General features: G+C 33.8%; 1 protein-coding gene across 1 annotated transcript in view; it reads left to right on the plus strand.

The window, feature by feature from the left end:
* The window catches only part of LOC110032294, a 54,406-nt gene that overhangs the window by 26,158 nt on the left and 5,288 nt on the right, over positions 1-22,960 (plus strand). Inside the window, exons 7-8 of the mRNA XM_020735874.1 lie at positions 13,702-13,809; positions 13,912-14,061. Of these exons, the coding sequence (XP_020591533.1) occupies positions 13,702-13,809; positions 13,912-14,061 (258 nt within the window). The remainder of the gene's footprint in view (positions 1-13,701; positions 13,810-13,911; positions 14,062-22,960) is intronic.

Below are 22,960 nucleotides of genomic sequence, written 5' to 3' on the forward strand. Positions count from 1 at the left end.
GTCTTTAGGTTGATTGAATTACTTGGATTATTCTTCTTTAGGTGTGAAGTGTTTATGCAAATGAAAGTTAGGAGACGTTCGAAAGATGATAAATTATCAAAAATGTTGTTGAATCGAACAAATTAGGGTTTGGAAACCTTTGGTGTGCTGTGCTTTTCTCTAAAAATTAAAAATTGAACTCCTAGGCACCAAAACATGGCGCCTAAGTGCCATTAACTCAGAGAGCAGGGCGCCTAAGCGCCAAATCCGGCGTGTAGGCGCCAAAACATCTAGCACCCTTATGCCAGGAAAAAAATTGGTTCAACCCCATTTCTCCTTCACGACTCGTCTTCCTCTACTCTAATTTTCGCCGACGCTTCTCATAGGCCTCCTCTTACATTGCGATTCTTAAGAATTTTTAGCCTAACTATGGGTAAGATCTACATTTTAATCTAAAAATTTTCATCTTTAGCCATGGATTTCATGTACATTTGGAAAATTTTGAAATTTTTGAGAAACCTTAGAATGGGAAGAAGAAAATCCATGGAATAAGTTTATTTTGCAATATATTTGCATTAGGAAGCCTATGCAACATATATATTGGATTTATCATTGAATCTATTGAGTTTCTATGGCTCCTAAAACAAAGAGGGAAAAGGGAAAATAGGTTTTTGATCAAAGGAAATTTGTGAGTCTTAAAGCTCAGGAGCGATATAATGAGTATTTAGTATTGAAGAAGTTAATCCAGGAGCTAGCATTGATCAGTGCCGGTGGAGCTGTTTAAAGCCTTAAAGTTGATCGCCACTGAGAAGTTTTCTGTTATGCCACAACTGTTGCTGTGATTTCTTTTGTTCGTGAATTTTATGTTAACCTCCCTGAGATTTCTGATGAATCTGTGGTAGTTAGGGAGAAAAGAGTTTATTTTACTCTAGCCTGTATTAATTCTTATTACTCATTGGGGGATGTTTCTGAGTGTTACTATTCTGGTTACAATCCTATTGATTCGGAGCTCGACGAGATTATTCTAATTTTGACTGATGGACGGGGATCTAGGAAGATTAAGAATGATCATAAGGTAAAATTTTCTTTTTCCAAACTCAATGCTCCATCTAGGCTTGGCATTACTTTATATCAGCAAGAATCTTTCCCACCACAAACCTAAGTGAAGTTACGAAAGAAAGAGTTACATTGAATTATTGTATTCAGACATATAAACTTATCGATGTTGGCTTGATTATATATGGGTTCTTGATCCACTAGTGACAATCAGTACTTATGCAGGGTCAAGATACCCTTCTTTTTTCTTCACTTTATTTCAACCATCCGAAGTTAGTTTTGAGATTTGGGGAGAGTTATTGCAGCCACTAAAGCTTATCGGTAAGGCTAATGTGGAACTATATGGAAAGCATGTTGTATCTGGATCTGTGGCTAGATCTTCAGACATTTCTTCTACTTCTAGTCCCTCTACCTCTCGTGCTTCTACTTGTCCTCCTACTAGCATGGACACTGTGCTTGATCGTGTACATGAGTTACAAGATGATCTATCAGTTGTACAGAGTCAAGTACTGGACATTGAAGACCATTTGGAACACTTTGACTCTTATCTCAGATGATAAAGTGATTACGAGGATGGTTTCCATACTTCTCTTGTGAACTTTCTTAAAGGAGATAAGACTATGGAGTTTCCTTCTTATCCACAGTATCTGAGGTTTGAACTGCGCAATCCTATGGAGGAAGATGATGATGGTAATGAGGATGGTGAGGAGTAGTAGTTCATTATGAGTTTGGGTGTTACGTATTTTTCCTTGCTGCTTATGACTATGCTATCATACTAATAGGTATTTGGTTGTATTGGACTTAGTGTTATTTTTTACTACTACTTTGTGGATTCTGTACTTTTTGTTTTTATCGCACTATTGTTTCCTTTATGCTCTAATTCATATATATGCCTGTTCGTGTAATAGAGTGGTCTTTTACTTAGCAATTTTTCATGGTATAACTTGTTTAATTGAGATTTATTTACTGTTGCACACCTGTCTTAACTGTTTATATCTGTATACTTTTTATGTTTAGGACTCTTGATAGAAAATAATTTAGAAAAATTTTCTTCCTACATACATTTCTGTATTAAATGTTTTAAACTATTTAAAAATTTAATTTTGAGGGAGGGAGAAAAAATTTTAAGAACTAAGCTTTATTTGTCCTCAATAGAATACATTTTAAAATTATTTTTAAATAACTTATGGTATGTGTTGTTATCTTTAGAAACTATATTTTTGATTCTATGAATGCTATAGTAGACTTCAATTAAATTTTTTTTGGTGATAAAATGTAGTTCTAGAGTTAAGATATTTAGTATAAAGGAATATGGATATGCTTTTACAATTTATAGTAGAAAAAATTATATTTTTGTAATACTAGAAATCTTAGATTTACACTTTAAAAAGAATTGAGACTCTATGAAATATCATCTTTAAAACTAATACACATTATCAAGTAAAGAAATGTGATTTAGTTTTTAACTTTAGGAGAAGAATAGTGATGTTCAAAATCATTAAATGATATCCAGATATAATAATCCTCACATAAAAGAGTAAAAATTAAAAAAATTCTGAAAGAAAAGAAAAAGAAGATAAAAAGAAAACGAAAATGAACATAAAAAGAAAATATGTAGGGAGAAGTTTGAGAAGATGTCTAATTAAAAATTAACTTCACTTGAATCATATTAATGGAATAAACTTAACTACACTTGTTGATCTCATTTTTAGTGAGGTCTTAGTTTCCTACTCCCAGAACCCAAAATCTAGCCTTAGGAGTTCCTTGTTGACCATCCTAGCGGACTAGTAATGGAGCCCACCTCCCGTAGAACTTCGAGCCACTTCTTGACTCATTTTTGTGAAGAACTCGCATGAGTAATTTCAAGCACTCAACTTTTAGTTCCAAGGGCTAAGGACCAACATGTAGAGGGCCCGAAAATGAGTTCTTACAGGATCAGACGGCCTTAGGTGAACCCTTTGTGACTCAGCAACACACTCGCTACACCACACACAAAGTTGACACCTTTTTTTGACCGACTGTCGGCGAAGTTGTCTGGACGACCCCGGATGACGAAACGGACCGCGCAAACGCGTTCGGAACGTCAATTTTAGTTAGAAAGGACACACATATCACTATGGTTCCGCGCATGAGCAAATGACACAAAAATCGATGCACCTTTTTTATTTAACGGGGCACGGGTTCGAGCTCAGCTCAAGTGCAATTCGGGCTGGACTCGAGCTTAACACAGGTTAAACGATTTCAAATTTCAAATTTCAAATTTTAAATGAATTATTTAATCAGCCTTAATGAAATTTAATTAGGAGCTCTTGTATGCCAAATAAAACTCTCATGCCTAAGGAAATTATTAATTCCCCGCCCAATGCAAGCTTAACAGTTATTTTGAATTTGAGGGATAGAAATCCTGCTCGGGCTTCGCCTTCCAGACATTCGGCTCCTCCCCGGACATTCGGTTCTCCCGCTCGCATCACCCGCTCCTCCTCTGTTTGACCCCCACTCCTCTTCTGCGAACAAAAACGTTCGTCTTCCTCCTCTCACTCGATCGAAGAAATTCCTTTCTTCTCGATCCGGCACGCACGCTCGCCTTCTTCTTGACCTCCTCTGATCGATTCGACTCCCCACTTGCCTCACCCGCTCTGCGAATCGAGACCGCTTCTCCTCTCGCGCCTGCTCCTCCTCACGATCAAACCCAGCCCTCTTTCGCCTCCTCCTTCCAGACAAACCGAAGCCCTCTGCCTCTTCTCTCCTCATTCGGCCCCTCACCTGCTCCCATCTGCTCTTCTCTCTGCGCTTCTTCCCCACGCCGAACAAACCACAGACCCGCCTCCTCTCTTCTTCCCTCCCATCGCTCTCCCTCTTTGCCGATCCTTCTACCCAGAGAAGCACCCGTTCGCTCCGTCTCTCTCGCGCCCCGTCCGTCATATGCTCTAGCCGAATCCTTCGGCTCGTCTCCTCCTCTTGGACCGAAGCCCTCGCTCGACTTGCTCTCCATCTCCACCGAAGCTCTCGTTCGGCCCTTCCCCGAGCGAAACGACACTCACTATGCCTTAGCCTCCTCATCTCACGCTCTTTTCCCGTCCGAATTTCAAGCCAAACATATCCCTTTCCCTCCGGTTTCTTTGCCGTAGGTGCTTCCTCACCGTTGAACTGCTCCCCGGCTCCCGCCAGCAAGTTTACTAAAGGAAATCTGGAATTGTGAAAACTCAAATTTGGAAGAACAAAATGAGAAATTAATTGGGGAAAGCTGAGATTTCAACCTTTCCAGAATCAATATATTCTCAGGTTCTATGTTTTATACTCAATTAAGTCTTCTTACTATCTTCAAACTGAATGAATATCTACTTAATTTTTTTTTTTTGGGCATTTCCGCTTGTGGGTTGATTAAGAAAAAGAAAAATTCAGCCAGATTTTGGAAGTAGCTGCAACTAGTGGAAATCAATAAAGCACATATTCAATTACCTCCTTGTAAAAATTTTCATTGTTTTAAAAGTATACATTGATAAAGGCAACACTTTCAAGTTTGTTCGAGTTGTTGGAGATATTCAAGATGGAAATGGTGGCACTTGATTTACTGTCAAATTTAACTGAGAATTTATGCGTAGAGGCAAAACGTGAAAAAGGGACTTTTGCACAATTTTGTAGAATATCTTTCCAACGCTGATATATAAATTTGTTAGAAAGGTTTCTTTTCTGTTTCCCTCATAAAAATTATTCATGTTTTGTCCTTTGCTAGAAAGTTGTGCATTCAGGTTTGACGGATGTCCCTAGTTAAGCTTTGAAGCCAGGTTGTTTGAGGTTTTGTGGACTTTTTTTACAGCTGATTGGATCTATCGTTGGGATACTGAAAAGATTTAACATTTTTTTTACCGTATCACAAAAGAAAAGATGGTTGAATCTTAATCTTATCATGCTTGCGAAAAAAAAAAAAAAGGATTGGTTGTTTGATCAGATGTTTTTCTCTTCTTATCCTTTAATGGTGAATTTACATATGCAGCTTACAATTCCTTGGGAATTTTTACATCTTACACTATGAGCTTTAACCCATTTGTGGATGTATCACTTTACCCATGATTAAAAGATTGACTTGCTAGCTGATTTTAGGAGCTTTATATGCCCTTCAGACGTCGATCCATCATTGATTTTAGGGTTTGGTGCCTCATTTAAAGTTTTGGCATGCCCATTTTTTTGGCATTGGTTTGGGCCAATTTTATTGTAATTTTTGGAGCTTTAAATGTACCCTTTTAGGAAGGTCTTGTCACTGTTTTGGGGCTGGTTTAGATTGGTTTCGCTGCAGTTTTTGTATCATTTTAGGGAGGTGTGGTAACTGCTTTAAGTGCCGGTTTGGGCTGATCTTGTGCACTATTTTGGAGCCACTTTAAGTGCCGATTTGGGTTGATCTTGTGCAATGTTTTGGAGTCACTTTAGGTGCCGGTTTGGGCTGATCTTGTGCATTGTTTTGCATTGTTTCAAAGCCACTTTAGGTGTTGATTTAGGTCGATCATGTGCACTGTTTTGGAGCCACTTTAGGTGCCAGTTTGGGCTGATCTTGTGCACTGTTTTGGAGTCACTTTAGGTGTCGGTTTGGACTGATTTTTTGCACTGTTTTGGACCACTGTAGGTGGCGGTTTGGGGTTGATCTTGTGCACTGTAGGAAGCCCTAGGATCACTGGTTTGGAGTTCCTAGCTGCTATTACCACTTGTTCTGCTGCTTACTTTTTTTTCTGCAATTTATTTACATTCCCTACGAATTATAATATGCTTTGTGAGCTAAACATGCAACAGGGATAACAGCAGCAGATACGTCACGTACACATGTACATTTTATTTGTCGTTGTTTTATCATTGCGATTTACTCTTGTTCCAACACATTATGCAGGTGTTGATTACAATGTTATTTTCAAAACAAAACATATAAAAAAAAATTAAACAACATTTTCAAAAAATAATAAAAATTAAAAAATAAACATAACACGCACTTTTGAATTTACGGGAGTCTCACAGTTGCTAACGAGATCTCCCCGGTTTAAATGAGTTTCACAACTCGTTTAAGCTAAGTAAGTTTAAAAGAAAAATAGTGATATCGGAACGAGGGAACCTTGAGATTCTAACCGTGTCGCTCTAATCAACTTTTACTCCCCCATAATGACAACAAAATCAAAACCTTGAAACACACATGGTACAATCTTTTGAACATTAGACTTTAGGACTGCTACTTCGACGAGGAGTTTAGAGCAACTTCGTGGGCAGTGCGGCAAGAAGCTTGGAGCAGACTACAAGTTGAGGTGCTCGTCATTCAACAACAGCAAAACAAGTCTACACCAGCTAAACTCTCTCCTTGGTTTAAATAACAACCCATAGGACTTCGAGATAGCTCGCCCAGCGCGACGTAAATCCTCATGCCCTCTCTGTGCAACAATATTGTGCAGTGTAAGTCCTAATTTGCTTTAGATTTTGAGGTTGTTGTTCGTTACGATGTAAACTCTCTTATCTCTGCGGACTATTTGCATAATCAAATATTATCCAAATGTAAGTCTCAAATAATAAAATTGGCAGGATTAAACACCTAAATAATATCATCTCTAAAACTCGACCACACATTAGAATAGTTTGAGAAGTCACTGAGGTTTCTCCTCGGGATCTGTGACATCCCCTACCTTTATCTCTAAAACTCAACCACACATTAGAATAGTTTGAGAAGTCACTGAGGTTTCTCCTTGGGATCTGTGACATCCCCTACCTTTCCTTCTTTTGGCTCCTAAAAATATTTATTTCTATTTGAGTCACTCTCACTTGTCTTTCCACGTCCTACCGTGAAAAGCTAAACTTTGAATTCTTGAAGAATAGCATCGAATAGCACCTCTGATCATTATCGAGAGTTTTCTCAAGTGACCCCAGTTATCTGAGATATAATTAACTATAGGGGCTTGCCGCTATAGAGAATTTGGAACTGAGGTAAAATAAACCCTATTTAATCTTTGTATCAAATAGGAGAACTTGTCGGTCACATATAAAAGGTTCGCAGGCCAAACGGATGTCACAAATCTCTTAGTTTGCAGGATTAAGTCTATCACCGAGGTATACACTTATCTTTCGGGGGTGTAGTATTCGCGGTATCAGACATGATTATGCAAACTATTGGACGAATGAGATCCATTTGGTCTCATTTTTTTTCAAAAATTAAAACATATTACTTTCAAAACCCAAACTATATACCTCTTATATTAAATTAAATTTCAAAATTATTTTCATATTTTCAAATCATCAAAAAGTTGACCGACAACACTTCTAAGCTTATTATCAATTTTAAATGTATTAGTCATACTTCTAAGCTTATTATTAATTTTAAATGTATTAGTCAAATTTTTACTAATAGAGTTCTGATATAATTTTATCTTTTAATTCTTCTAGGATTCCTATGTCTAGCAAATTATAATTATTTTTTAAATTAATAGAAAATCAGAATTCCTAATTTGATTACTAAATATTCTTATACCCTAACTTTAGCATGAGTTATAAAAAAGTTTTCTAAAGTTACACTATCACATTTATGTGCAAAACTATAGGATTCTTTAATGAAACCCACTACCATAAGTTAAAGCATATGGTTTACAAAATAGGAGTTACTTTATGACAAGTAATAGTGAAGTTTGGAGAATTTTGACATACTTGAAAATGTGCTACTTTTTATATACATTTAATGCTTATTTTTAGTGATATTGCACTTTAAAAGAAGTTATTTTTGTATTTTTTATTACAGACACAAAAGGTTAAGTAATTGAAAATGGAGCTAAGAAGAAAATTTTGACTTGGCGTCTGGGCGCTAGGCAATTACTTCATGTTTCTAGAAGGCTGGTGCCTAGGCGCCACGGGCCAGAAATCGAATTGACGCCTTTTTAAGCTTTTTGGACGGATTTTCGAAATGGGGTGTCTCTTCAAGTGAGGAGGAAGCAGAGGACGCCAGGGGTGAAGATTTTGAAGAGTTTGGAGTGCAAGAGAAGAGAAAAAGTGAGGGGTTTAAAAGGGTCTGAGAACTCTTAAAAGGAACTTCAGAAAATTTGCTTGGTGAGGAGTTTGAGATAAGTGCTTTGTCTTATGTTTGAGTATTGTTAAATTTTATAGTGTAAGTCTGATTTTAAATATAAATCCATGTGTTGTTGTATTTTTCCTATGAAACCTGAGTAATTTTCTTTGTCTTTCTGCTTATAATGAGAAATAATCATGTATAGGATTAGAATTGTTTAGAATTGCTTTTATTTCAACATTGTGATGGTATATTACTTCATGCTTAAATTACTTATGCAATTTGGCCAATTCATATGCTAAACTATATTGTGAAAATGCATTGACCTGGGAGGGCTATACTTTTCCTCAATTAGTAAATATCAGACTAACCTTTAGGATGGAGCTCTCTTAATGTGAGTGTAAATAGATAGAGAGATAAATTTTAACGTGTGTAAATTGGTGATTTTAGGGTGACAGGGTTTAAAAGGGTCTGAGAACTCTTAAAAGGACTTCAGAAGATTTGCTTGGTGAGGAGTTTGAGATAAGTGTTTTGTATTTTTGTTTGAGTATTGTTAAATTTTATTGTGTAAGTCTGATTTTAAATATAAATCCATGTGTTGTTGTATTTTTCCTATGAAACCTGAGTAATTTTTTTTGTCTTTCTGCTTATAATGAGAAATAATCATGTATAGGATTAGAATTGTTTAGAATTGCTTTTATTTCAACATTGTGATGGTATATTACTTCATGCTTAAATTACTTATGCAATTTGGCCAATTCATATGCTAAACTATATTGTGAAAATGCATTGACCTGGGAGGGCTATACTTTTCCTCAATTAGTAAATATCAGACTAACCTTTAGGATGAAGAAAATGTAATCTTAATGTGAGTGTAAATAGATAGAGAGATAAGTTTTAACGTGTGTAAATTGGTGATTTTAGGGTGACAGATAGAACCTTAACCAATTTGATTTAGGGTTTGGATCTTAAAGTTTGGTTACCCAAATTGAGGGCTTACGTGGGTACTTTAGGATGGTAGGCTAGAATCTACCCAACATAACTAAGGATTTAGGAACTTAACTATAGGTTAGCCAATGTCTTAACTGTAGGGTGGTATGCTCCTATTTGTCACAAAACTACATTTAAATTTATAAACATTTGATTTCTACACTGATTATAATCTCATTGCAAGGGGAAGTACTTCCATATAATTTGAATTCTTCTACGTAAGCTAGTTTAGAAACACTTAGCATTTTCTTTAAGTTTAGAAATAGAATTAGTAGGTATAAGTACACTTTTTTACACATAAATCTTAATTCCTAGATAAATTACCTACAGTTTAAGTAAAATTTTATCAAGTTGTAAATAGAGTTTTTCTTTCCCCGTAGGATCGATACTTGGGACTAAAAGAAAGTTTTATATCACTTGAACGATATGTGCACTTGCATTTTTATTCTAGTTAACTTTTGAAACCAATAATTAGAAAATATATTTTAAAAATAGTAATACCTACATCACTAGGAGTAGCAACTATAAACACATAAAATTACATTACCAGCATAGAAAGCGGTTAAGCCACGTAGACCCTTGGAGATGGTCACCACATAAGACGAAAGACAACCGGAGCACTTCCTTGCCTTCCGGTACAATCCTTGAAGGGAACAATGCCGACATCGGTAATCTAAATTCAGAAATCACTTTACTCGAAAATTGAGAAAGTCTAAGCATACCACCTGTTATTTATAATGAGGCTTAAAATTTATTTTAGACGATGTTTTAAAATAAGAAATAGAATAAGAAAATAAGAATTCATAATTTAGGCAATATTTATAATAGGAAGAATTCAGAATAGGCAAAGACTAATTACAAATAATAGAAATTCAAAATTGGAAAGTGCTAGGAAGGAAAGAGGGGAAAAGGAAAGAGGGAATCGGAGGAAAAGGAAAGGAAGGGGGAGCATGGGAGAACAAGCCGGCCCCCATAGCCCGGGAATCGGAGGAAAAGGAAAGGAAAGGGGAGCATGGGAGAACAAGCCGGCCCCCATAGCCCCACGTCAATTCTACCCTTCAAAACAATTATTTTGATCGATAGTAATATATGCTGATTCTAAAAAATGAGGAAGTTATGAATTTAGTTTTCTTTTGAATAAAATTTTCATAATTTTTTTATTAAAGTTACTATTCAGCCATTTATCTGGAAGTGGATTTTATGTGTTTTCCACTTTACTTACATGCATTAACATGCTTTAAGTAAGGACGAAGACTAAATAAGGGAACAATATATTTATATACATTATTAATTAATTATACCAATAAGTTTACGTAGTATAAACTTAGCCATAGCCTTCAATGTTACCCTAAATTGCATTCCCGTGAGCTCCTAGAGGCATAAAAAGAGCAGGCTGGGAGAAAAGGATGGAAATAGTTAAGGAAGAAGAAGAAGAAGAAGAAGAAGAGAAAGAGAGAAGGAGAAGAAGAGGAAGGTAAGGTAAGAAGCTAGGTTTTTAATTTAAAATTTAGATTTTTGGTATGTTCTCTGACAAATCAATTCAAATTGGAGTGGTAGGTTTTAGTGCTTTTATGGGAAGTCATTTTGGGTTAGTAGTGTATTTGGAGGTTAAGTTGATTTGAAATTAAGTTATAAGAATGAAATGATATTAATTAACAATTTGTCATTTTTTAAGGGAACAATTTGTCATTTTTTTATTCTTTACAAATGAAAGAAGTTTTGGCGTATTTGATTTGAAGTGGTAAATCATCACTGGAGTAAAATATGCCAATTTTAATACAATAAATAAAAATATCATTAATACTTTGCATGCTCATTTATATGTAAATTTGACTGATCGGTGCAATGGTGTAAAAATCCCTTACATTGTAAAGGCATGTCTATAACATATGTTTAAATGGCCATACATAAATTTGGGTAATACAAGCTCTCAATCATATGTATTATCGTTATATAAAAATTTTATTAATTTGTGACAGTTTTAAACAAAACGTCATTTGCATCTACAATTCCTCAGTTTATTCTAAAATAAATCACATTTTTTTAAACATTTAATGATAAAAATGTAATAAGTTTAAGAAATATTATGTTATGGGGGATATGTTGGCGATAATAAGTTTATAATACCTGTATAGATAGGGTAAAAAATGTGATAATATGTACAAATAAGGCGACAAAGGTGAGCTCATATATGAATATGAAAGTTGTATAAATAGGCAACAAAGGTGAGTGGCTTTGAAGGTAAAAGGGTCCTCAAAATACCATGCTTATGACTTTTGTACATGTAGGGCGATACATGTGAGCCCTTGTAACTTAGTCTCACATATAAGATATGATCTAAAACTATGAAACAATAATTTTTACTATGCTAAGTAATTTTTGAAATGCAAAAGTAAATTTTATCAAAAAATAAACTAGCATCACTCTTGTTATAAATAGTATTTATAACACTGTGACTTTTAATATTCTCTTAAAAGTTTGCTTTTAAGAAAATGTTTTATTTATTGTTAGATCAATTTTTGTTCAAGTGATATTTCATGCAATGAATTCTATATTACAATTTTTTTTTCTACTAAGCTTTTTTACTCATTAGATATTATGTTAAATTTAATTCAGAACAAGAAAAATTTAGAGTTGAACCGAGTAAGAATCAGGTTCGTTTATATAATCATATTTTGTTGTATAACTGCTACAAGACAAAAGGGTACTAATATGAGGTATCTAATGAAATTTAGACTTTGATTAAGAATTTTGATATATTTTAGATACTATATAGTTATATAAATGAAATATTTTGTATTGTTTATGCTTAGTCTAAGCAATTAATTTTAATAGATCTATGTAATTTAAAGTAACATATTATGTATTATTTTGGGTGCATTTGAATAATTGAGTTTGTCATCTATTATATTTTGATACATAGGATGCTAGAATGGGCATTGGAGAAATATTTAATCAGCTAAAGTGTACCCGCAGCTATTACATCTCGCATTGATGATAGGTTGTTTCACTTAATTTTTTGACTTACCTACCTACTCGTTGCTTTTCTTCTATTATGTTGTTGTCTTGTATTCATGCAATCATCTTTACTTTCCTTTTTTACTAATATGTTGTTTATAACCACATTCTTGTCATATTCTTATTTATTTATTACCTCATTTCATATTGCAACACTTGAAATTGTTGCTCTTGTAATCTTCTATATTCTTACAACCCTGTCCCTGTTACCGGCACATAATGACCTCCTTACTATGACCCCACAATCTACTCCCTCATTGTCTCTCTATTCATATGATTGGTGTAACTTTCTAATTGGGTCCTTAAGTAATTCTGAAATTATTTTTTTAATGGATTTATGTTGCTAAAATTCATAAGGAATTGAACTTGCTATTTTCAAGCTGACCTTGATAAATTTTGTGCGATATAAAATTTGTGCGATTTTTTATTTTGATTCCGTCTTAGTTTATGAATAGGACCCAATGACACACACAAAATAATTAATCATTCGGTATTGAAATAATTTTTTCATATTTCTCTATTTTTCTGAGCTTGTTGGATGTTCACTGTTCGAGTGCTGTAGATGTCAACAGCTACTTTCGGGTGTGATTCTCTTTAAATTTGGATGAGGCCTAGCTACTTCTTTAGGTGATTTGAATCCTTGGGCTTGATTTGATTAGTCTTTTATTGTTTTTGTGCGTTGGAATTTTGTCAGGTGTGAAATGTTTAGGATTTTCTTTTTGATGCTTTAAATTGACTATTGCTAAAGTTTAGGTTTGGCCACTAATTTTTATTGAGAATTTCAGAATTTTGATAACTATTAAATTATCATATGAAATAAAACAAGAATGTTTGATGTTTTTTCATAAAAAATGACAATTTTCTGGTTAACTGTTCGTAAGCTGTGAGTTGTGAATTATTGTATGCTTTCATTTTACATCTTATCCCAAGTTTCGCCTATAATTCTAGATCTCTAACAATCATACATCACTATTTTAAGGTAAAAAAGAATTCTGAAGCTTAAAGATTAGATTTAATGTTCTGATTTGTGGTATTTTATAGTTTATATAGGCATATAGACGTTGCACTAAGTTCAATGGCAATGGCAATTTCCTCATTGTAGTGTGTTTATTGATCTCCATTTGATCGTGTTTATTCCAGTCATATTAAAAAATGCTGGGGATTAAAAACTTGCATTGAGTTCTACTCAATGATTCCTCTGTTAGCTGTGCTCTTGGTATTGGGTGTTTTGCTGCGAGCTAGTTAGCTTTGATCTGTATAGTGCTTCTTTATCAAAATTTAATGCTTACTGTCCTTTTTAACGGAACTTATACAAGTGAATTTTAGTTTTTGGGAACTGATACTGCTCAGGGTGATTACGGTCAATGCTGTGCCCTTGTATATGATGTAGTTTCTCTATTCTTTCATTACCCTTACTATTAAGAATATATGTCCATCCCTTTAATTGCTCTGATGAACAATTTCAAAGGTAAAAGTAAAAAAAAAGAAGTTTCTGGCTTCTGATATAGTTTGTTTCTTGTTTTATTATGGTTTCTACTTCCCCCAGTTCTTTTTTCTTTGTTATCCTCACTGAACATGCATCTCCTTGACGAAGATTTTTTTTTTTTATTGAACTTTTTTCAATTTTTGTATTTCAGAAAGCAAGCCTAGCAATACCTCTGTTTTCTCCGGTTATTGTACCAATGACTCAGAGTTTTGGTCCACTCCTAACCCAGCTCACATCATCTCCCAGTATCCGTCGTGGGGTAAGAAATGCATTTCCTGCATTTATGCTTTCAGTGATATTTTTTATCACAATTAAATTTTGGCTATTCTTGATTTAATATGTGATGCATTATTTATTTTAGGCTGAAATAGCCATGAAACAGTTAGAATCTCTTAGTCCTCCGTTTATGAAGCAAGTTCTGCCTTTGGTTGAACAACTCCCGCCTCTATACATGGATCTAGTAAATGGAAGAGAAGACTTTATTCCTAAACCCGAAGAAACCAGCAGACTGGTATGTCAAAACAATTACTTGTTAGGGGAATGAAATGCTTGCTTCTTTTGGTAATTATTCTTCTCTCTGTAAATGCTTATGAACCAATATTATAATGGCCTTAACAAACTTTTATTCAATTTTTCTAATACAATGTAGTTTCTTTTAGAAAGCAAATATATACCACTGTTATTAAGATGTCGTGGGTGTTCCAAAGTTGTAGGGTTAACTTTATTCTTGACTAATAAAAAACTGCAGCTCTTTACTGTATCTGGTGGACTAAACAGTTCTCACATTCATCAAATTAAGCTCAACATTTTTGGTAGTTTTCTTGTTACTTTCCTTGAAAAAATGCACTACTTGCTTATTGGGTTTTTACCCTATGCTATACACTGAGATCTGAAATGTCTTTTAAATTTATGCTTATCTGTGAAAATCAATAGACTAAAAGATCCTGTCCTTCAATTTTAGTGATAGAGGTGATTGTCCAGTTAGAGGGGCCTACACGACCAAATAGTTGAAATTCCCCTTGTATTAAAGGCATAATATTATGGCATTTATGAACCAGCGGTATCTTGGCTCCGCAAAAATTGTAATTTGTTAGTGCTCTATAATTAGCGTTTAAACTATTATTGTAGTTAGTGTTATTATTCTATAAATACCTAATTTGTGGAGAGGGATGACATGAGAATAGTGAGTTTCTTAGATTACTTTAGGTGTAATAAAGTTGCTTGAAATGCTCGAATTATGGGTGCATTTGACTGGGCTTGTAAAACCGCATTTAAATTGATTTGTTTTTTGTGTTTCCATCGGCTAGTCGCGAACGACATTATTGATTACTATACAATAGCAATTGCGGGTTGGACAGTGCATTTCACCATTCGCTAATATCAATCTCCTTTTCTGCCCCTAGCCGAATCAGGCCCTAGCTCCCACTGAGAGCGCTCCCGATTTCTCCTCTGCGGCTTCTCCTCTTCCCGAGCTCACGAGCCCTAGTGATCCCTTGTATCACCTTCTCTGCTCGTCTGGTAACTTTTGCGCCGTCCTTCTCATCTCACCATTATCTTCTCCGACATTCTTCTTCTCACTTATTTCACTTCTCTTCCATTTTTCTTCTCTCCCGTTTAACTTCATTTAGAAATACATTTGCCATAATATCTATTCCTCTTTCCCATTCCTTTTGAGGTGTTGTAATGTGGGGATCTATTTTGCATTCCTTTTGCAATTTTGTGAACAGTGGAAGGTCCTATTTGTGTTTTTCATCTTGAATATGATTTTATGGGGGAGAAAAGGGAAAGAAGAAATGATATTTATTTTTCTATAGTTTGATTCTTGTATATTTTTATGCATAATGCTCAAATCAGAACACATTTCTATACAAATCTCTTTGATCATGATGCTTTCACGGTTATAACACTTGAACCAATGAGTTTTTCTGGTTTTATAAAAATGGTGGTTATAAACCCTTTTGTTTAAAAGAAAGAAGTTATGGTATATTTTTATTGAGCATGCATATGTGTTTCATTAGCCGATCGAATGATTTATATAATAATGATATAATGTGGGGTTCTGGATTGGTTATTACTTTACAAGAAATTGTCAATAACGTTTTACTTTAGTGCGGATGAGATGGATTATTTTGTTATGCAAAAGTTTTATTCACTCTTTGATTAGTGCTTACAAGGCTGCTCAGATGATTAGTACCTTATGCAAACTTTATTCACTCTTTGATTAGTGCCTTATACAAGGCTGCTCAGATGATTAGTACCTTATGCAAAAGTGTTATTCATTGTTTGATTATTACCTTATAAAGAATTGATGCACTAATCTAATGGATGGAGAAATCACATGTTTTGATGTGTTTTTTTGTTGGAGTAGAGAGAATTGATCGATCTTCTCGGGTGCTATTTTTATCCCTGCGAGGGAAAAAATTCCATAAGAGAGTTATGTTTGTTGGTTTTTTGTGAGTCCTTTGATGAGATTGATCAAAACACCTAAGTGTTTTGTTTGTCCTTTGTTATCACTGCATGTGTCAAAATGGTGAGATTGATCAAAACACTTAAGAGTTTTGTTTGTCCTTTGTTATCACCGCATGTGTCAAAATGTGTTCATAATGTTTGTATGGCTTTTGCTTGCAACATGTTCTCGGTAATCATCAATTTGCTCTCCTTATGGAATTATGACTTTAGAAATGCAAATAGGCTACACAAGAAATGACACGTCGTCTGCTATATGAGACAAAGAAACAATAATATTTTTTTTTTTTTGTGATATCTGTATGAATAAGTTTGAATTAGAAAATATGCCAACCACACATTTCAACAAAGAAGGTTGACATAACATTACTAAAAACTTTCAAGAGAAAACCAGGGAAGTCTATGACCGCACTCAATTAAAGAATAAATGAGACTAATTAAAAAAGGATTGACATATTTGGAAAGAGCTCAAAAGAATATCCACTGAACTTGGTTGGGGTCCAACTAAAAACACCATAGATGCATCAACAAAATGGTGGAAGGAGAAATTAGTAGTAAAATCTTTTTTATGACATTTGTATTTACATTTTTCTTTGCGCATACACTTATTAGACATAAGCCCTTCTGATTATATGAATGACTGGTAGTGTCAAATGCTAAGAAATTAAGGTTTTGTGGTATTGAACCAGAGCTAGAGGAGAAGCTTGATGTTATATTTTGTGGGGTTGCTGCAACTGGTGAACATTATTGGACTCCTCAAGGTTCGCAAGAGCCTTGAGGGAGCTTGATCGATCATACTCAAAGATCACGACATTGTCAGGTTTGATCTTAGTGAATCTAGTAATGCAATAACACCACTTTCTTTAAAAGCAAGGGCAACTTATAATGAAAAAATTGGTTCTTCATTCTTAAGAATCCAAATATTCGAGCTAGTTACAACATGTATGAACTTATCTTATGAGGCTACCACTACACAACAATCTTCATCAATTCCTGATATAATAAAAATTTGAATAGATACTAGAAATTTATGATGATATTATTTTATATCTCTAATAATTGAACCTAATTGAAGATCCTGTCAAGAGAGATATTTTCACGTCCACGACACATGAGGGTTCATTACTTACGCTTCTTTTACGAAAATCGCAATGTCTGATTAAACCTATTTCTATGTGTTTTTGATATAATTTCATTTTGTGAAATTTTTTGACACAACATTTATTTTGATGTTAGCACTTGTGATGTGTAATCTCTTTTGATACCATTAATTTTTCTTCTTCATGTTCTACCTTTTGATGATCTAACATGTTTTGCAGCTATGGATCCCAATGATAGAGTACATAGAGAACATCGCAAAAAAGTCATTACAACAGCTGTATGTGTGTTGACTGCATACTGTCTAACATGTTTTGCAGCTATGAATCCCAATGATAGAGAACATCGCAAAAAAATCATTACAACAGCTGTATGTGTGTTGACTGCATACTATGAATTATACATATGAATCATACATCTATCGAACTCTATGTACGACATCGACATTTACGGGGGACAAATGGGTAAATGAACTTCTTGGGGGACATCCAGGGAGATTTCATAATATGTTTCGAAGTATGAGCCAAGTAATCTGTATTGATCTTTTAAATGAAATGAACAGTAGTCATGGTCTTCGTGGCTCTTCTAGAATGACTTTTAAGGAGGTATTGGCCATAACAACTTACAATAAACAACTTACATTTTATTGCATAATAAATCTATAAGGTCCGCATGCAAGTGATTTTGAACATTCAACCGAAATGGTAAGTAGATATTTCTCTATTAGTTTGAATGTCTTGATAAGTTTTTCTGGTGAAGTTACAAAGTCTGAAGCTCAAACTTTACAAACCATCCTGAGAGAAATATCATGTGATCACCAGTATATGTCATACTTCAAGGTATAGTGAAATCTTTTTATTCTCTTCAAAAATAAGAATAACTCTTTCATTTAAAATAGTTTTCTTTTTGAGATAGGATTGTATTGGTGCTATTAATGGGACACATATTCATGCACATATGTCAAATGCTGATAAAGTCACATATATAGGTCGTTATCGTTCACCTACCCAGAATGTAATGACAATCTGCGACTTTAGTTTATGTTTCAACTTCGTCATGGCTGGTTGGGAAGGGAGTGCTCGATAGCCGAATTTTCGAGTTTGCAACACGATCTCGTATGCATAACTTTCCCTTGTCGCCTCGAGATTGGATAACTCTTTATTAAACCTCTATTAATGTTTCATGTAGTAATCAAGATTGACTGTTCTAACAGGAAAATACTATTTAATGGATGTTGAATATCCATTACAATGGGGATTTCTAAAACCATTTTTAAACACAACATATCACATTGCAGTCTTCGAAAGGACAAGTCAAGTAGTGCGAGGAAGAAAAGTATTTTTTAATAAGCGACGTTCTTCATCAAGGGGCGTGATTGCGGGAGCTTTTGGAGTTTGGAAGAAAATTTGAGTTATTCTACGAAATATGCTAATATACTCATTTAAAAAATATGTTAAAATTGTTGATGCGATAATGACAATTCATAATTACATACATCGCCATCCTTCATATTTTGGCGTTTATTTTGAAAGTGGAGAAGAAAACGAATCAGTGCCTTTTGAAGCATATGAATACCGCTTGGGCTAATCATTGATGGATACTGATAAGGAAAGTATCAACCCTTGAGTAGGTGATGGGGAAAGTGTTGATGAGATGGTTGAGTTATGAGTGCATATCACAGATGCTTTAGTTAATATTTGATTAATATTATGTGGTTGGATGTACTAGCAAGTGTAATCAAATCTATTATGCATTGTGAACTATAATTTATTCCACTTTGCATGGGTGGTTGCAATTAGTCGTTCGTTGAGAGCCTTTTTCTTTTTCTTTCATTAAACATTTATGGATTCCATCATATAAGTTGCAAATGTTGGGCACTTTTTTTATTATTGGACTGTCATATTTAAGCTGATGTTTGCTTGTGTTGTGATGGCAATAATTTGGAACGATACATCAATGTACTTGAATGATAAGATGTCATTGTTTTTTTTCTGACCTTCTGGGATATTAATTTGATAGCTATTGGGGCTATCTTGTACATTTTTTTTGGAATTTGGCAATGACCTGCTATATACATGGATTGATATTCGATATTCACATGCATATCACGCAAATTTGAGACACTCGAAGGTTCTATGACCTTAAATTTCAGTTTGAGTGTTATATAGGTAAATACATAAGAAATGTGTGGTATGCGTGTTATATAGGTAAATATAAACTCTTTTCTTTTTTGACAGTGTTAGATATGTGAATGCATAAGAATAATTTGGTCATTGCTGTAATTACATTGCAGATATTTATCTATGCCCGTAGTTTGTTACATAGATATAATACAGTTCTTACGTATTTGCATTGGAGTACTATTTGCTATTTTGAATTTTACATAGATTGCACACAGTTCTTATGAAATATGCTTATGTATTTATATTGGACTACGAAGAAATAGTCTGAAAGTTCTTTCAAAAGAATGCTAATGCACAAGTTGATTTGCTTCAGTCATTCATTTTGCAAGCGTAAAAGATGGGAATATTTACATACATAGCACACAGTTCCAATCTATCTACAAATCACAAAATATGAAAATAGATAAATTCATATTCTTGATGAACTTTGAGAAGAAGTTTGATAGCTACAGTCGGAACCTTATCTTGGACACTCCAAAGTGCAGATTTTTTTGATATGCGTAAGTTACACTTCCTTTTATTTATAATCTCAATGTAATCGACCAACTTTTAACTCATAGTTGTTGTTTTGTTAGTTTGTTTCGTGAAAATACATAAGGGAAATGACTTTGGCTGCTTGGTACCTCTTTTGAAATGTCTATGGCTGCTTGTGCTTCTTTTCTAGTTTGATACGGCTCAAACATTTGCATACATATTGCATGAAATGGCTTTGGCTGTTTTTATGTAAATATGAAAGTTCAATTGTGATATTTCTCATCCAATGAGAACGGAGTAGCTTGGATGGCCTTTACACTCGTTGTGGGTAATTGTTACTTACGTTCTCACCAAAAGCTTGACTACATACTTTGTGGTTGCTGTTATAGTTGCTTGGTAGTTTGATATTTACATTTGGTATAAATAAAAATTTTATAAGTTGGTGGCAATACCTGTAATGCTTTATAATGTAGTTCGTATGTCAGTTTATAATGCAATCTCTTTTCTTATACCTGTAATACCTGCAGTGCTTTATAATGCAGTTCAGAGAATTTGACAGTTGAAAATTTTATAATTTCGTGGCAATATTGTTGGCTACTGCATTGGTTGAAAATTTTTTGTGTTTACACCATTTGCTTTCATTTGCTGTTATCGAATTTTAATTGATTGCTTCAAATTTCTACTGATCTTATTATTTTAGATTTGAGGCTATTGCTTTAGTTGATAATTTGGGGTGCTTTATACCAATTTCTTTCCTTGCTATTTCAGATTTGCTGATTTGTTCAGATTTCTTGTAACATTCTCGTTTCTGTTACCTTGGGAATGGGAAACGAAGAATTAAATGAGAAAAAGAAATGAGGAGTCGAACATCAAGAGTTGAAGGAGAGGAAGCAGGCAATCAGAGCAGAGAAGAAATGAAATGGGTCGGAAGTCGAAGAGGGGAATTCGTGCTATAAATCGTGTATCAGATGAGAAGTCGATCAGAGAGCAAAGTAAGGAGGAGATGGAGGAGTAAGGTACCCGAAGAAGTGGCGCAGTGTTCGATTGCTTTATAATCAAAGGAAGATGAGGATCGTCACATTTCCTTGATGCATCGAGCTGTTACTGAAGGTAGACGGGAGTTGAGACGTGCGAAGCACTTGTGCCCTAATTTGTGAGAAGAAGATGCCGAAGGAGGAAGGGGCGTCTCTGCACTGCGTGCGAAGCACTTGTGCCCTAATTTGAGAGAAGAAGATGCCGAAGGAGGAAGGGGCGTCTCTGTTGAGCGGGGAGAAGTGAGAGGCACCGAATGTTTGTTGAGTAGTGACCGGAACGGAGGAGAAGTGTGTGTGTGCAGGAGGGGTAAGAAGAGCAAACTGTGAGGTAAGATATACATGTTTATAAATTTATAAATTATAAATTATTAATTGTAAAATGTAATTGAATCAAGTTTTAAGTTAAAAAAATAAAATAAAATAAAGTAGAAGTTTCCTTGTAAGAACAGTTAGGGTTTTGATTTTATTTAGGTTTTAATTGTTTAATTAATAATAAATGTTTCTTAATATAAATATATATCTTTTTATAAATCTAGTACGAAATATATAGATTACATGAAGTAACTAGAAAATTAAATTAGGAGAACCTACTTTATTGACAATATTTTGTAAAAAAAATAATAATTAAAGGAAGATAACAATTAGGATAAATAATAAAATAATTAATATTACATGATACATCAAATGGTCAAATAAAGGTAAATTTTCTTCTAATAATAAGATTAATACATAATAAGTTAATGATAATTCTGTATGCATTTGACTTTAGGTTTCTTATTGGAGATATGTGAAAAGAACGTTTAGAATCATTAGTGATTGAGGCGAGTACTTATATTCTTTTGCTACAATAATATTTTGTTTCTTCTTGACCAAATACATTTATTTTTTCGTTATAATACCACATACATCTAATTTATGATTTTATGAAATTTTGTTCATATTGTAAGAATGACCTGTGTGCTCAATTTTGTTTAAATTATCATTAAATCTAGTACAATAATATTGATTGCTATGTAAATGATAATGAAATATTTATTATTAAAAATGTAATATATTTATAGCATGCTTAGCTATGATGAATCACCCTTGATGGTACTAGTGGAGGAACACTAATGTACTCGTGCACGTAAATGAAAAAGGATATTGATATTCAAGTACCTTAAGTTCTATAATTTTTAGACGGTATCTCCTATGACGGTTGTACAAATATATAATAATATAATATGCTATTGATATTGTAAGGATCTTTGAATGACATTAAATGTTTTTAATGATTTATTAAAAGCTTGATTGACATGCATATTGTCTTCTTTTCTTTTGTATTACTATGGTTTAAAAATATGAGTACTTGCTTGTTTAGCTAACTGTTATATTTAAACTAACTTTTCAAATAAATTTTAAGTGATTAAAAGATGAAAGATAGACGAGGAAACATTTACAGAACACGTGTACAACTAGTAATAAGGTAAAATTAATTTTAATGCTTTAAGTTAATTTTCTTAGTAGCTCTTTCATCTGTTAAATTTTAGACGAATATAGAAAATTTAATTCACACCGTCCAACCGTTTGTTTCTTCCTTGATTAATTCCAAGCCTTGGGTCGGGTCGTGACATTTCCATTGATCTTTCCCTTTTGGTCGGGTTGTCGGTTGAGCTATGATGTTCTCCAGCTATTGCATTAAAATTCAACCATACTTGTAAATATTTTTGGTGCTAAATATTTATAGTATTTAGAAGGTATTTTAATACCTTTTTCATTAGATAATCACTGAGCTAATTTTCATTTTCTTTTTGTGTTTCTTCTTGTACTTCTTTGTTGTTGCCCTAGTTTTAGTTGTGTTTTGTTTTTTTTGTTTTTTTTGTGATTATCTTGGTTTTGTTTTATGTATTTGTTTGTTGGCTTTTGTTTTGATTCCCTTGGATGACCTTTGTTTTTCATGCAAATTTGGAGATTCTTTCGGACATTCAGACACATACTACTCATTTGAATTCGAAAAATTGAAATATATTTGTTGGGAGCTCTGGAGATTGGTTGGTCATTTTATGTGCATGTGCCTCTTCTTTTTCTATTTAGAACAAAAAAAATTTTTCTGTTTGCAAGGAAGGTTATTCATTTCTGATCTGGATTTTTTTGCAAATAGGGAATATATTGTGTT

The sequence above is a fragment of the Phalaenopsis equestris genome, unplaced genomic scaffold (genome assembly GCF_001263595.1).
Source record: "Phalaenopsis equestris unplaced genomic scaffold, ASM126359v1 Scaffold000910, whole genome shotgun sequence".
Taxonomy (NCBI): Eukaryota; Viridiplantae; Streptophyta; class Magnoliopsida; order Asparagales; family Orchidaceae; genus Phalaenopsis; species Phalaenopsis equestris.